The 13,676-nt window shown below is 45.8% G+C and overlaps 2 protein-coding genes across 2 annotated transcripts; both read right to left on the bottom strand.

Moving 5' to 3' along the window:
• Nucleotides 1–1,016: 1,016 nt before the first annotated feature.
• Nucleotides 1,017–9,206, bottom strand: LOC138098099 (histone H2A type 1-H-like). The gene is made up of 2 exons (XM_068994347.1): nt 8,821–9,206; nt 1,017–1,435 (listed from the first exon to the last, which is right to left on the bottom strand). Exons 1-2 carry the CDS (start codon nt 9,203–9,205, stop codon nt 1,362–1,364), a joined length of 459 nt encoding a protein of 152 aa, XP_068850448.1. The 5' UTR covers nt 9,206; the 3' UTR covers nt 1,017–1,361.
• On the bottom strand, nt 7,481–7,891 carry LOC138069422 (histone H3.1). The gene has a single exon (XM_068960717.1). It carries the CDS (start codon nt 7,889–7,891, stop codon nt 7,481–7,483), a length of 411 nt encoding a protein of 136 aa, XP_068816818.1.
• Nucleotides 9,207–13,676: the final 4,470 nt, after the last annotated feature.

Genomic DNA, 13,676 nt, shown 5'->3' with positions numbered 1-13,676 from the left:
CAATCTATACATTAAATATCCCCATTTGTCTCCAGCCCCACCTTAGTCACTTCCCTTATATAAAAGATGCTTAAAGCAATGATATTAAAATGCTGGCACCACCACCCCCCCTCCCCCCGTCCAAAGTGTTCAGTAAATTTTCTTCCACAAACTTGATTTTCTTCTTTAATTTTTAAATGTCTGCTGAATTTTAACTTCTAAAATGAGCAGAATCTGTGCAAGTAATGCCAAATGAAAAAGTAGTAAAGCTAGCATTTGAACTCAGGTAAACTAGCATTGAAATGCTGCCAACTTGCAGAGTATACCCTAAAAGGATTAATAAGGTTATGAATTCTAAAATGGCACTAACCTTTTTTTCCTAGATACTGCAGTTGTTTTCTTGAGGGGCTCAAGTAAATTAAAGACTTAAAGCCAAATTCGTGTTCCTTGGCTGGGGAGGAGAGAGAACAGCCATTGTCCACTCTCTATCAGATACTAAGACAGTAATGGACACGTTTAAAATCCTTAGGTCAAGTGGTTAAAATCCTGAACAACTACAGCAAGTAATTGCTAGAAGAGACAAAAGCAATGGGGCAGGAAAAAGTGCAATTACGTGGAATACTTACAAGTAGGTTTGTTACAGCAGCGTTACAGTAGATATTTGGCTCACGGCAAGAGAAAGCAACGTGCACCTGGAGTATCAGAAAATACTTTATTTTACACTGACCTGGGGCTTCCCTGGTGGCTCAGATGGTAAAGAATCTGCCTGCAGTACAGGAGGCCCAGGTTCAACCCCTAGGTCGGGAAGATCTACCCTTGAAGGAAATGGCAACCCACTCCAGTATTCTTGCCTAGAAAATTCTGTGGACTGAGGGGCCTGGTGGGCTACAGTCCATGGGGTCACAAAGAGTCGGACAAGACTGAGCAATTAACAGGCAGACAAGGCCCAGCGGAGTCACCTCCAAAGGCTGAGCACCCGACTCAGGGTTTGCTTGTCTTCTATACACACAAGCTATGGGGCAGGACAGAACTTCCATGAAACTGAGGTGTTTCTTAAGGGGTGCCAATCAAGGATGAGAATGTGTAAGGTGTCTTGTGTTCTCAGGCAGGTCTGCAGTTTATCTTCTTTTGGTGCCATCTCTGGCGGTTGATTGATGCAATAAACAGGCCGGGTTACAAAAGCATTAAAATGCTAAACAGAGTGTTACATGGAAGATTTGCTGAATTTTCCTTCTCATTCCCTCCTGTTGATCCTCAAGCTGCTTTAGCCGACTTAGGGATCATCTGCCTTAACTACTCAACAGGGAACCTTAAGGGAACAGGGGTGAACAGGGGTGAACCGCTCTGGCTACTTCCTGTTGGAACAGGGATGTAGACTCTCCTCAAAGTTCCCCGCTGGAATCCTCTACTGTTGTATAGTGGTAAGTCCTCATCATCATTTGGAGCTTTATGGTTTCTAAGTGAGAAGAAATAAAATGGGTTATTGCATTGACAATACAAGGACATAGCAACAGGGCTAAAAGGAGCATCAGAACTGGGACACATTACGAGGCATATCTAAGTCCAGAGTGAACTGAAGGTTGAGGACAGCAAGTTGGATAACCAACTTCCTTTCCCTACCTGAGCCTTTAGGTCATCAATCAACTTAATATTTCTTTTGAGGACCCACAGGCTTTCATCCTTAGCTGAGGTATTTACATAAAAGCCACAGGACTCGTTGAGCATGGGGCACAATCCCCCTTGTTGTGCTGTAATCATATCTAGTAGCCAGCAGTTTTGTAGTACTACCTGAGCTAAGGAATCTAGGCTTTTTTGTTCTTCTATCGCTGCCACTGTAGACTTCCAAGATTCTTGTATTAGCATGGTTAGCTGGAGTACTGATCTTTCTAGCAGGGGTATTCCTGCAAACCAGAAAAATCCTCGAAATACAAGGTCCAACACCAGGTCTTTCCAGGATGGGGTTATCATGGGCACACCCTTCCCAGTCATTCTGTTTTACCCTGGGCTGAGGGTTTGCAGGTGATAATGCTTGCTCTAGAAAGGATCCTAGGTTCACAATGTTTCCAGAGACTGCCATTTCTTGCGAATTTTAGAACTGTAAACTTGGGATGGCAAATACCTTTCCATCGGCAGGGAAGGATTCCCCACAACCAGTTTCCGCAAAGCAAATTAAACCCAGTTCCTAGTAGCAACACACCGGTAGTGGGCCCTTGGATCCAGGCCTTAGTATAGGTAATTTGTATAAACAGGTCTTGGGATTTTATGAATGGGTCCCAACTGTCATATGCACTATGGCCCTTTGGTCTGTTGCTGGAGAAAAATTCATCTGCACAGAGTGCATTATATTTGGTCTCAGAGCTATCATGGGTATGGGATGGGCTTTGACACGCTATGTTTTGAAATATCAATTGAATCAGTGACGGGGGCCCTCGACTAAGGTCCTGTTGGTAATAGTAAGGATCCTGGGTCTTGGCCAATAGCAATACATTCTCCTGATCCTGGTACAGAACTGTTAACAAGTACAGAAGTCTCATTGTACCATTTAGTTGCATTTTTGGCTAAGCCTCCCTATGTAAAATTATGTCCCCTAAAGTCAGGTGTATAATAAATATACCTCGTAATATTCATCACCAAAGGGTTCCCATTGTAAATCTGTTTGGTCAAAGGATAAGGTGTTATTTTTATTGGGTTCAGAAAACCTACTTCTTCGACTTCGTCTAAGTATTTGTTTTGAAAACATAGAGATAAGTTCCCCTTCAGTACAGCCTCGTGGGTGGAAAGCTCTCCTAGTCTCTCCTTGCTTCCAATGAGGGCGAGGCTCACCTCCTACCCTCGTCCTCTTGTTACACAAAATGGAGGGGAAATCTGCTTAGGGAAGGAGACAGATTAATGATGTCTTCCATGGAGGCTGGATATGCCAGGAGGGCAACTGTCGGCTCTTCGTATTGTATGTCCTGTAGTAAACAAGCCCGACATTAGGTGCAGTTTGCTAAGAGCACCATCTGGGTCACCACTGGGACCCAAGGGTGAAAGAGTTTTCCATCACTCAGGTGAGCTGCAAAAATTCATATTAGGATTTACCACTTATTTAGGGTCTATATGCAGTCGATGGTGATGAAGCAGCCAACCAAAAAGAGAAAGAAAACTGCCAGTAAAGGCCCTTTATCCCAATGCCAATTGACTGGAACCATTGCCATTAACCCTATAGTGAAAATGAAAGCTAAGAGCGCACAGCCAGAGAGGAGCAGAGGGTGACTGTGCCGGAGCATCACAGTGAAAGAACTAACATAGGGGACAGGAACAGCATAATTATCTTTTCCAGCGACTGACTCTTCCAATCCTTGGGTGGATTAGCAGGACTCAAAAGAACAGTGCTTGTCCTTTCTCCTCCTGAGGGTGAGGGTTGTTTTGTTGGGGGGTCGCCTCCCAACATGGTTGCTCTTTGGTAGCTGCGCTGCCTTCACCCTGGAGTGATGGAGCAGCCTGTCTAAATGGACCCGGATTCCTAGACGAGCCTCTTGAGGAATCGGGTACTGTTGCAGTTTTACAGGCTGGATTCCTGATTTCAGATCAATCAGGATGGGGGCATGATGTCTTCCCAGACCTGGAGGATTCTTTTTGGCCCAGACCAGTGGGTACTCAGTCTCTAATTCAGGAGGAATGGTCTGCTCTTTTGAAAGCAAAGAGTACAGGCGCCATTCCTCTTCCTTCTTTTCAGTGAGAGCCCAGGAGGAGAGTCACTCTGGTAACTTTAGCTGGTCTGACCTGTGGCAGAAATGGAAACTTGGGCTCCCATTTATGCAAGGACATCCCTTCCCATCAAAGAAACGGAGCAGTCTGGCAGGTAGAGGAATTCATGGATCATCTCATGGCCCCCTAATCAGCATCTCTGAGGACCACAGAAGGGCCTGCAGGTCTGAGTGCCTGTAGCCCTGATGATAGTGACTTCTCTTCCTGAGAAGGGGGCTATCTGCTCAATGAATGACCAGCGAATGCTCAGCACCTGTGTCTACCATAAAGTCCACTGGATGGCCCACTAGTTGAACTCTGACCATGGACTCTGGTCCCCTCTAATGGTATTCTGCTCCTGCTAGGGTGATCAGATTAGTGCTGGGTGGCTCAGGTTGATATCAGCTCGGTGGGGCTGCTGCTTTGGTTCTCTTTTTAGGGCAGTCAGGATGTTCATTCTTCCAGTGTCCTTTTTCTTTACAATAGGCCCACTGATCACAGCTGAGAGGGCTTCTCCTCTTCAGATCTGGGCCCCTTGCTCTATGAGGTGGTCCTGTCAGGGGTGCAAGCTTTGACAGAGCAGCTGCTAGGAATGCAGCTTTCCATTCCATCCTCTTTTCTGCTTCATGACAGCCTGCTTGGTCGTGGTTAACAAAGACTTTATTGGCGATCTCCAGCAATTTTGTGGCGTTTTTGTCCATGAACCCTTCAAAGCTTTGTAATTTTCTCCAGATGTCTAACTGGGCCTGTCCCATGAAAGTGGGGTTTACCATCCATTGGTTTTCTGGGGCCTCAGCGTCGAAAGGAGTGAAAATCCAGAAGGCCTCACATAGTCTCTCATAGAAGTCTGCTGGGCTTTCATCTGGCTTTTGTATTACCTCTGTGGCTTAAGCCATGTTGGTGGGCTTTTTAGCCCCTGCTTTTACTTCCTGTAAGATGGCCAGCTGATACCTCCCCAGTCTATTTCTTTCTCCTTCAGTGTCCCAGCAGAGCTTGTCTTCCGGGAAGGTTTCTTCGTCCACTTGGCCCCCTGGGACATCGGCCTGGAACCATTTTCTAGCCTCTGTTATGATACGTCGGCGCTCCTCCGTATTGAACAAGGTGAGGAGCAGCTGCCGGCAGTCTACCCAAGTGGGGTGGTGGGTCTGTAAAATGGACTCTAGGAGATTGATCAGCACTTGAGGCTTTTCAGAGTATGAGGGGGTGAAAAGCTTCCAGTTAAGAAGATCGGTCATGCAGAAAGGCTGGTAGTAGAAGACAGGTTCCCCCCTCTTTGAGGGTTCCATCAGCAGCAAGGTGCTGTGGTGCCCAAGTCTCTCCTAAGTGCATTTCTAGCACTGGGGTAGCTGGTCCCTGAGCTGATTGGAGGTGCCTGCTTATCAGTTCCGGGGTGCCTGGTCATGGGGACATGATAACCTCAGGATCATCAGAAGGAGGCGAAACAGATGGTGGTGGGCTATCTGGCAAATGTGGACCTTCGGCCACTTGAGGGGGAGCTGTTGGCACATAGGGTGGTGGCACTATTGGTGGTGAGTCTTCAGCCTCTCCTTGGAAAATGGGTGGCTCTTTCTTCTGGCGTGAGGCCTTTCTTCTGGTTGGGCTACTAGGACCTTACACTTTCCCTTACTTGTGGCGCAGAACCAAATCCAAGGAGGCCTCAAGTGAGCAATTTTCAACCAACCATTGGTCAATATATGGGAACTGGTCTGGCTGGCCAGGGTCTCCAGTTATGACTCAATACACTGCTTGGTCAGTGGGCATATCTAAGGTGCCCTCTGAGGGCCATCCGACCCCAAAGGAGGGCTACTCTAGGGTGCACAAAATGCACGATTTTACAGAACTCAATATTACACCATAATCCCCAGAGAATCCTTCCTTACTATTTTTAACCATACACTCTAGTTTGAATTGGAACTACCCATTCTGTGAGTTCCCACCCTGGAATGGTGTCCCACAACAAAAATGCTTTCGCCAAGCTGGTGGCTCCCTTTATGGGGACATTGGGTGCCTCTTAGCTATAGCAGGTCAGTATATAAACCCCTGTTTATCCTCCTCCTCTTGTCAGTATAATAAACCCCTCACAGGCCCGCACTGAGGTACAATGTCCCGTAGGACCTGACGCTACCCTGAGCCGTGTGAGGTCACCAAGAAACCGCAGGTCAGGACCCATTCAGCCTCCGTAGCTGTTCCCGTGGAGAACGGACACTCACACAGATAGACACACAGTGCAAGGACACCAGACACCTGATACGGAGACTTCCCTATCCTGGGCAGCACTCCACGCTGCGGCAGGAGATCAGTCTCCCCTTCCGCCTTCAAGGTGGGCCTGAACTCAGTCCTGGGTCCCTGGAGACACTCACCCCATCAGACGTCTGGCCCTGGTCCTGGCAAAAATTTTCTGAATCCTCCCCAACAGTCTGCTCAAACGCGGCAGCGGCCTGCTACTACCGGCCCGATGAGGGTCAGGGTGCAGTGACATCACTGGTGGCGCGCCATCCTTCCCGTCGCGGGGGCCCAAGATAGCCGAGCTTCCGTCAGTTCTCGACAACGGTGGCACAAGGGGCCAGCGCGGCTGTCGGTTTCCCGGCCAATGCACCAAAATGCTACAGCAGTGTTATAGCAGGTATTTGGCTCACAGGAAGACAAGCAACACGCACTCGGAGAATCAGAACGTGTAAGTCGCTCAGTCGTGTCGGACTCTTTGCGACCCCACAGACTATACAGTCTATGGAATTCTCTAGGCCAGAATACTGGAGTGAGTAGCCTTTCCCTTCTCTGGGGTATGTTTCCAGCCCAGGGATCGAACCCAGGTCTCCCGCATTACCAGCTGAGCCACAAGGGAAGCCCAAGAAAAGTGAAAGTCACCCAAGTCATGTCCGATTATTTGCGGCCCCATGGACTGTGTAGGATCAGGGCCAGAATTCTCCAGGCCAGAATATTGGAATTAGGTCGTCGTTCACTTTTCCAGGAGAATCTTTCCAACCCAGGTCTACCTGCATTGCAGGTGGATTCTTTACCAGCTGAACCACCAGGGAAGCCCAAGAATACTGGAGGGGGTAGCCTACACCTGCTCCAGGGACCTTTCGGACCCAGGAATCGAACCGGGGTCGCCTGCATTACACGCGGATTCTTTACCAACTGAGCTACCAGGGAAACCCCAAAGGATCAGAAAAGACTGTTTATTTCACAGCAGTAAGGGCCTAGCGGAATCATATCCAAATGCAGAGCACCCAACTCAGGACTCAATGTTTGCCCGTCTTCTATACAAGCTGTGGCAGGGGCGGGGTGGGGGCGGGGGTTCGGCGCAGAGCTTTCGTATAAATGAGGTGTTTCTTAAAGGAAGCTAGGCAAGGAAGAACATGCGTCATGTGTCGTGTTCTCAGTCAGGTCTGCAGCTTAAGCTATCTTCTTTCAGCGCCATCTCTGGCAGTTGATTAACGCACAAACAAGCTGGGTTACAGCAGCCAAAGTGCTAAACCGAGCATTACATGGGGTATTTGCTAATTGCTTTTCAGATTCATAAAATTACAGAAAACTAGGCATGGAGTGCTAACTGGAAGGCGAATACAGTTAGAACCTCATCTCTCACACAAGGCCAGGGTTTACTTGGCTTCGGGAGTAGGGAGAGGACGGTGGGATGGACTTCCGCTCTGCTCCAGCTTTGTTGGGAGTAGGGGCAATCCTAATCCTTTGTGGTACAACCCTTATTTGATGATGTGGGTGGCTCTGAAAAGAGCCTTTGGGTTTAAAGTTGGCACTCAAATGGAAAAACCTACGCCCTCTCCCCGCGAATGCGGCGGGCAAGCTGGATGTCCTTGGGCATGATGGTGACGCGCTTGGCGTGGATAGCACACAGATTGGTGTCCTCGAAGAGCCCCACCAGGTAGGCCTCGCACGCCTCCTGCAGCGCCATCACAGCCGAACTCTGGAAGCGCAGGTCGGTCTTGAAGTCCTGCGCGATCTCGCGCACTAGCCGCTGGAACGGCAGCTTGCGGATCAGCAGCTCCGTGGACTTCTGGTAGCGGCGGATCTCGCGCAGGGCCACGGTGCCAGGCCGGTAGCGGTGCGGCTTCTTCACGCCACCTGTGGCGGGAGCGCTCTTGCGGGCCGCCTTGGTGGCCAGCTGCTTGCGCGGCGCCTTGCCGCCAGTGGACTTACGAGCAGTCTGCTTAGTACGAGCCATGACAAACGGTGAAGGGGTAACTACTGTTTCTCCAAACGCCAGCAAGAGGCAAGCAGCCGCCCTCCTTTTATACAGCCAGGCGAACATCTATTGGACCCGAGAACATTCAAAAATACCCGCGCCTTTCCCTGATTGGTCCATTTCTCTGCCTGACTGCCCGGAAGAATCAAGAGCTGCTTTCCGGTTGGTGAACGAACCTGCCCTTTTACTATACCAATTCCAATGGCCTGACTTCAGTTTATTTACCCTTTCACTTCTAAAATATACTGGAAAGTAATTACAGAGCAACACGGACACTACCGATGGATTATATATTTAAGTACAATCACCAAAGATTATCTTGGAAGTGTTTAGAAAGAGTAGATGAGCTACATCTAAAATGACACTCAGGTTTTCTCGGGTGTAACACGAACATTGTGGACAATCAAGATGTTTTTGACGTGTCAATGATCTGTAACTTACTCTCAATTGTTTCAGCATAACATGTTTTCATAAAATGGAATCTAGATGCAGAGTATTTGGGTGTTCCATTGCATTAACAAATAATGTTTAACTAGAGTTCAGCACCTTTCACTAGTAAACTCACTCTCCAGTGGGGAAAACATGTCCTACGTCACCGCTGTAATTAAGGAAATACTGTTTGACTAGAAAGACTCAACTGTTTAACCGGCCAACTTAAACTCATGTGAGTTTTCTGTTAATTCCTCGCAAACATTTTGATTGGAGATAAGTTTTCCTCGGGTAGTGAGGAAAACTCACTTCCTACTTATTTTTGGCCTGATGTTACAACCTTCATATGGACACAATTAAAAAGCAAAACAGCTCTGTAAATGGAGAAGTAGGTGGCTCTGAAAAGAGCCTTTGTATATATCGACTTTTCTGGGTAACTGAAAGTAAAAGTGCCGTGGGAATGTGAACACTTTACTTGCCCTTGGCCTTGTGGTGACTCTCAGTCTTCTTAGGCAACAGCACAGCCTGGATGTTGGGCAGCACACCACCCTGAGCGATGGTCACACGGCCCAGCAGCTTGTTGAGCTCTTCGTCGTTGCGGATAGCCAGCTGCAGGTGGCGCGGGATGATGCGCGTCTTCTTGTTATCCCGGGCCGCGTTTCCCGCCAGCTCCAGGATCTCGGCCGTTAAGTACTCCAGCACCGCCGCCAGGTACACAGGCGCGCCGGCCCCGACTCGCTCGGAGTAGTTGCCCTTCCGGAGCAGGCGGTGCACACGGCCCACGGGAAACTGGAGCCCGGCCCGCGAGGAGCGAGTCTTGGCTTTAGCGCGAGCCTTGCCACCCTGTTTACCACGGCCTGACATATCCCCGAAATAACGAAAAAAACACTCTCTCAAGAAAAAGCAAATAGAGAATAAGTAAAATGAAAGCGAGAGAAGTATTTATACTAACTGGAGGTAGGCTTGTGCTAGTCTCCCATTGGCTAACATTAATAAACCAATGGGAGACTAGAACCTGCATCCTTAATTTGCATACAAGACTTCTGTCTATAACAAAAACTTTCTGAAAAAAAGTACTAATAAAAGTCTATAGTAAATAGTAGTTGTACATTCTTCCCATTGGTTGCTATTTGAACCTATGGGAAGTCGGAACCTGCATCCCTTATTTGCATACAAGGCTTTCTCATCCAGTCCGATGGACTTTTAATACTATTAATAATGGAGTGATTTGGTTTTCTCAAAACGACTGTTCTTAAAAGAAGCAGGAGTGGCTATTTTCATTGTTCTGAATTTTTAGCTATTGGAATTGTGACTCAATTTTTAGAAAGGAATAAATTCAAAATAATTCGTAAAGATAATATTTAAGAGGTAAATATTAGTATGCTCAGTGTTTATCTCTTCTAATTCTTTAACAGCGAAAACGAAGAGAAGAAATAATAGTTTTTTTTCTTGGCCCAAGACTTAACCTGTCTGAACAATAAAAAGTTCCATTTCATTCAACTTACTTATGAGGCCTTCCAGGATCACCTGGGAGGCATGTAGAGACCTGTCCTCATTTTAGAGAACGCGAAACAGACGCAGTTTATTTGCCTTGGCTAAATAACACTGAGTTGAATGGGACCAAGGATTCCAAACTCCTCGCTGGAAAACGGTCATCATTTTCCAGTCCCACTCCCAACCTTCCCACCTTCCCTTTTTTTCTCACTTGGCTCCCACCCGCAGGACACTAATTCCTTCAGAAAACCCCATCATCATGCATATCGTACTGGACTTCTTGCTGTTAGAGAACTGAAAACTGCAGCACATAAGTCTCCGGATTCCTAAGAAATGAGAGAACAAACCACCCCCATAGCATATAAATACTCAAAATGAGATTACAGTATATACTGTAATACACTATATTAATATTAGTAGAGTGTTTGGTCTTAAGCTCTCATGTCGAAGAACCTAAAATTGAGAAGTTGCCAAGTGAAATCTTGCCATTTTTTCCTTATAATGGTCCATGAAATAGAAATAGATGGGGCCCAGAAGGATGTGGACTATCATTTCAGGAATTTTCGAGGACTCGAGCCTCTAAGTCTACTAACTCCTAAGCAAGATGGTAAAAGGAATAGGAACCTGGTTAGGAAGAAATTGCCCTTAAACCAATTCTGTCAGAGAACTATGTTTTGATTCAGGCAACCAAGAAGAGTTTCTTTTTTACCTTCTCTCAAGTCTTATGACTACTATGACTTTTTCTTAGCAATATTCAGTTCCTTTTTATTATCATCTTCACCATGGACAACAGCAATACACATCCGTAACACTGGCCCAGTGTCTGAAATGTTTCAAAACCCATAAGGGAGTTGTAAAAAGGTAGATGCTACCTCAAAGACTTCATACTATTTTGAAAAGGACAGGGGAGAGGAGGCAGGGGGTTGTATACCTGAAGTTTAAGTAGTAGAGCATAGTCGGCATCAGAAACAGAAGGTTTCAAACAAAGAATATAAGAGCCCAGGGAGAAGAAAAATCACTGTGAATCAGAAGGATGAAGAGAACTTAAGAGAAGTGTACATTCAGCATTTATTCACATATATTTGGTGAGCAGTGTTAAGTGCCTTTGCTCTAGATGATGACATCGTGTGCCCTTGTGGTCTTGGAGAGGAAAAAAGAATCCTCTACCCTTCTAGGTTCTTCAACCTGATCTAAGAATTAAACTGGTATGAGACTGATTTACAGGGAAAAGTCAAATTTAGTTTCATTTGGGGTTTGGATGAAATAAAAATTAGACCCAAGGACAAGTTACACAGTTGACGCTTGTTATGCCATCTCAGATTAGGGGTTAGGGGCTTGGGACTTCAAAGGGCAGTCCACAGGCAATTCACTGTAAAATGAAAAAAGACAAATGTTTTGTAAACAAATGTTTGCTGGGCCAAATAGAAAGAGTGAGACTCAGAAAAGAATTTTAATTATAAACTGCCATGTCTACAGTCCTAGTTCAAATTATACTGTAGTTACCTAGGGTGATAGCTACTTTCCTCAAACAGGTCTGCTTACAGCTATAGACAGCATGCTTTTAGTGATTATGATAACAAAAGCCACAAAAGCAAAGTTTAAAGTCACAGTTCCAACATGGTGGAACACTTTGCCTCTTCCCTGTCACATTTTAATGAGTAAAGTTGGTAGCTCATTAGAATTAACTGGGGAGATGTATGAATTTTACTTTTGGCTTCTCATCATTCCTCTACTATAGTTTTGAAGGCTAGCCTGAAGTCTAGTCATATAACTTTTTTTTTTTTTTTTGGCTTGTTAAAGATCAGCCATGTATTTATTTGTACAGATGTCAGAAGGGCCTACCTTTGAGATTAGGAGGCCCAGGTTTTGGTTTGGGCTTGCATTTAAGGGTATCAGTTCAGTTCAGTGGCTCAGTTGTGTCTGACTCTTTGTGACCCAATGGACAAAAGCACACCAGGCCTCCCTGTCCATTACTAACTCCCAGAGTTTACACAAACTCATGTCCATTGAGTCAGGGACGCCACTCAACCATCTCATCCTCTGTCATCCCCTTCTCCTCCTGCCCTCAATCTTTCCCAGCATCAGGGTTTTTTCAAATGAGTTAGCTCTTCACAACATGTGGCCAATGTATTGGAGTTTCAGCTTCAACATCTGTCCTTCCAGTGAACACCCAGACCGATCTCCTTTAGGATGGACTGGTTGGTTTTCCTTGCAGTCCAAGGGACTCTCAAGAGTCTTCTCCAACACCACAGTTCAAAAGCATCAGTTCTTTGGTGCTCAGCTTTCTTTACAGTCCAACTCTCACATCCATACATGACTACTGGAAAAACCATAGCCTTGACTAGACGGACCTTTGTTGGCAAAGTAATATCTCTGCTTTTCAATATGCTGTCTAGGTTGGTTATAACTTTCCTTCCAAGGACTAAGAGTCTTTTAATTTCCTGGTGGCAGTCACCATCTGCAGTGATTTTGAAGCCCCCAAAAGTAAAGTCAGCCATTGTTCGACTGTTTCCCCATCTATTTGCCATGAAGTGATGGGAATGGATGCCATGATCTTAGTTTTCTGAATGTTGAATTTTAAGCCTACTTTTTCACTCTTCTCTTTCACATTCATCAAGATGCTTTTTAGTTTTTCTTGACTTTCTGCCATAAGGGTGGTGTCATCTGAATATCTGAAGTTATTGATATTTCTCCCGGCAATCTTGATTCCAGCTTGTGCTTCTTCCAGCCCAGCGTTTCTCATGATGTACTCTGCATAGAAGTTAAATAAGCAGGGTGACAATATACAGCCTTGATGTACTCCTTTTCCTATTGGGAACCAATCTGTTGTTCCATGTCCAGTTCTAACTGTTGCTTCCTGACCTGCATACAGGTTTCTCAAGAGGCAGGTCAGGTGGTCTGGTACTCCCCTCTCTCTCAGAATTTTCCACAGTTTACTGTGATCCACACAGTCAAAGGCTTCGGCATAGTCAATAAAGCAGAAATAGATGTTTTTCTGGAACCCTCTTGCTTTTTCCATGATTCAGCGGGTGTTGGCAATTTGATCTCTGGTTCTCTGCCTTTTCTGAATCCAGCTTGAATATCTGCAAGTTCACAGTTCACATATTGCTGAAGCCTGGCTTGGAGAATGCTGAGCATTACTTTGCTAGTGTGTGAGATGAGTGCAATTGTGCAGTAGTTTGAGCATTCTTTGACATTGCCTTTCTTTGGGCTTGGAATGAAAACTGACCTTTCCAGTCCTGTGGCCACTGCTGAGTCTTCCAAATTTACTGGCCTATTGAGTGTAGCACTTTCACAGCATCATCTTTTCGGATTTGAAATAGTTCATCTGAAATTCCATCACCTCCACTAGCATTGTTCATAGTAATGCTTCCTAAGGCCCATTTGACTTCACATTCCAGGATGTCTGGCTCTAGGTGAGTGATCACACCATCGTGATTATCTGGGTCGTGAAGATCTTTTTTGTACAGTTCTGCTGTGTATTCTTGCCACCTCTTCTTAATATCTTCTGCTTCTGTTAGGTCCATACCATTTCTGTCCTTTATTGAGCCCATCTTTGCATGAAATGTTTCCTTAATATCTCTAATGATCTTGAAGAGCTCTCTAGTCTTTCCCATTCTATTATATTCCTCTATTTCTTTGCACTGATCACTCAGGAAGTCTTTCTTATCTCTCCTTGCTATTCTTTGGAACTCTGGATTCAAATGGGTATATCTTTTCTTTTCTCCTTTGCTTTTCACTTCTCTTCACAGCTATTTGTAAGCCCTCCTCAGACAGCCATTTTGTTTTTTTGCATTTCTTTTTCTTTGGGATGGTCTTGCTCCTACAGTGTCATGAACCT

This window comes from Capricornis sumatraensis, chromosome 22 (assembly GCF_032405125.1).
Source record: "Capricornis sumatraensis isolate serow.1 chromosome 22, serow.2, whole genome shotgun sequence".
Classification (NCBI taxonomy): Eukaryota; Metazoa; Chordata; class Mammalia; order Artiodactyla; family Bovidae; genus Capricornis; species Capricornis sumatraensis.
This window is presented reverse-complemented; position numbering and strand designations above follow the sequence as displayed.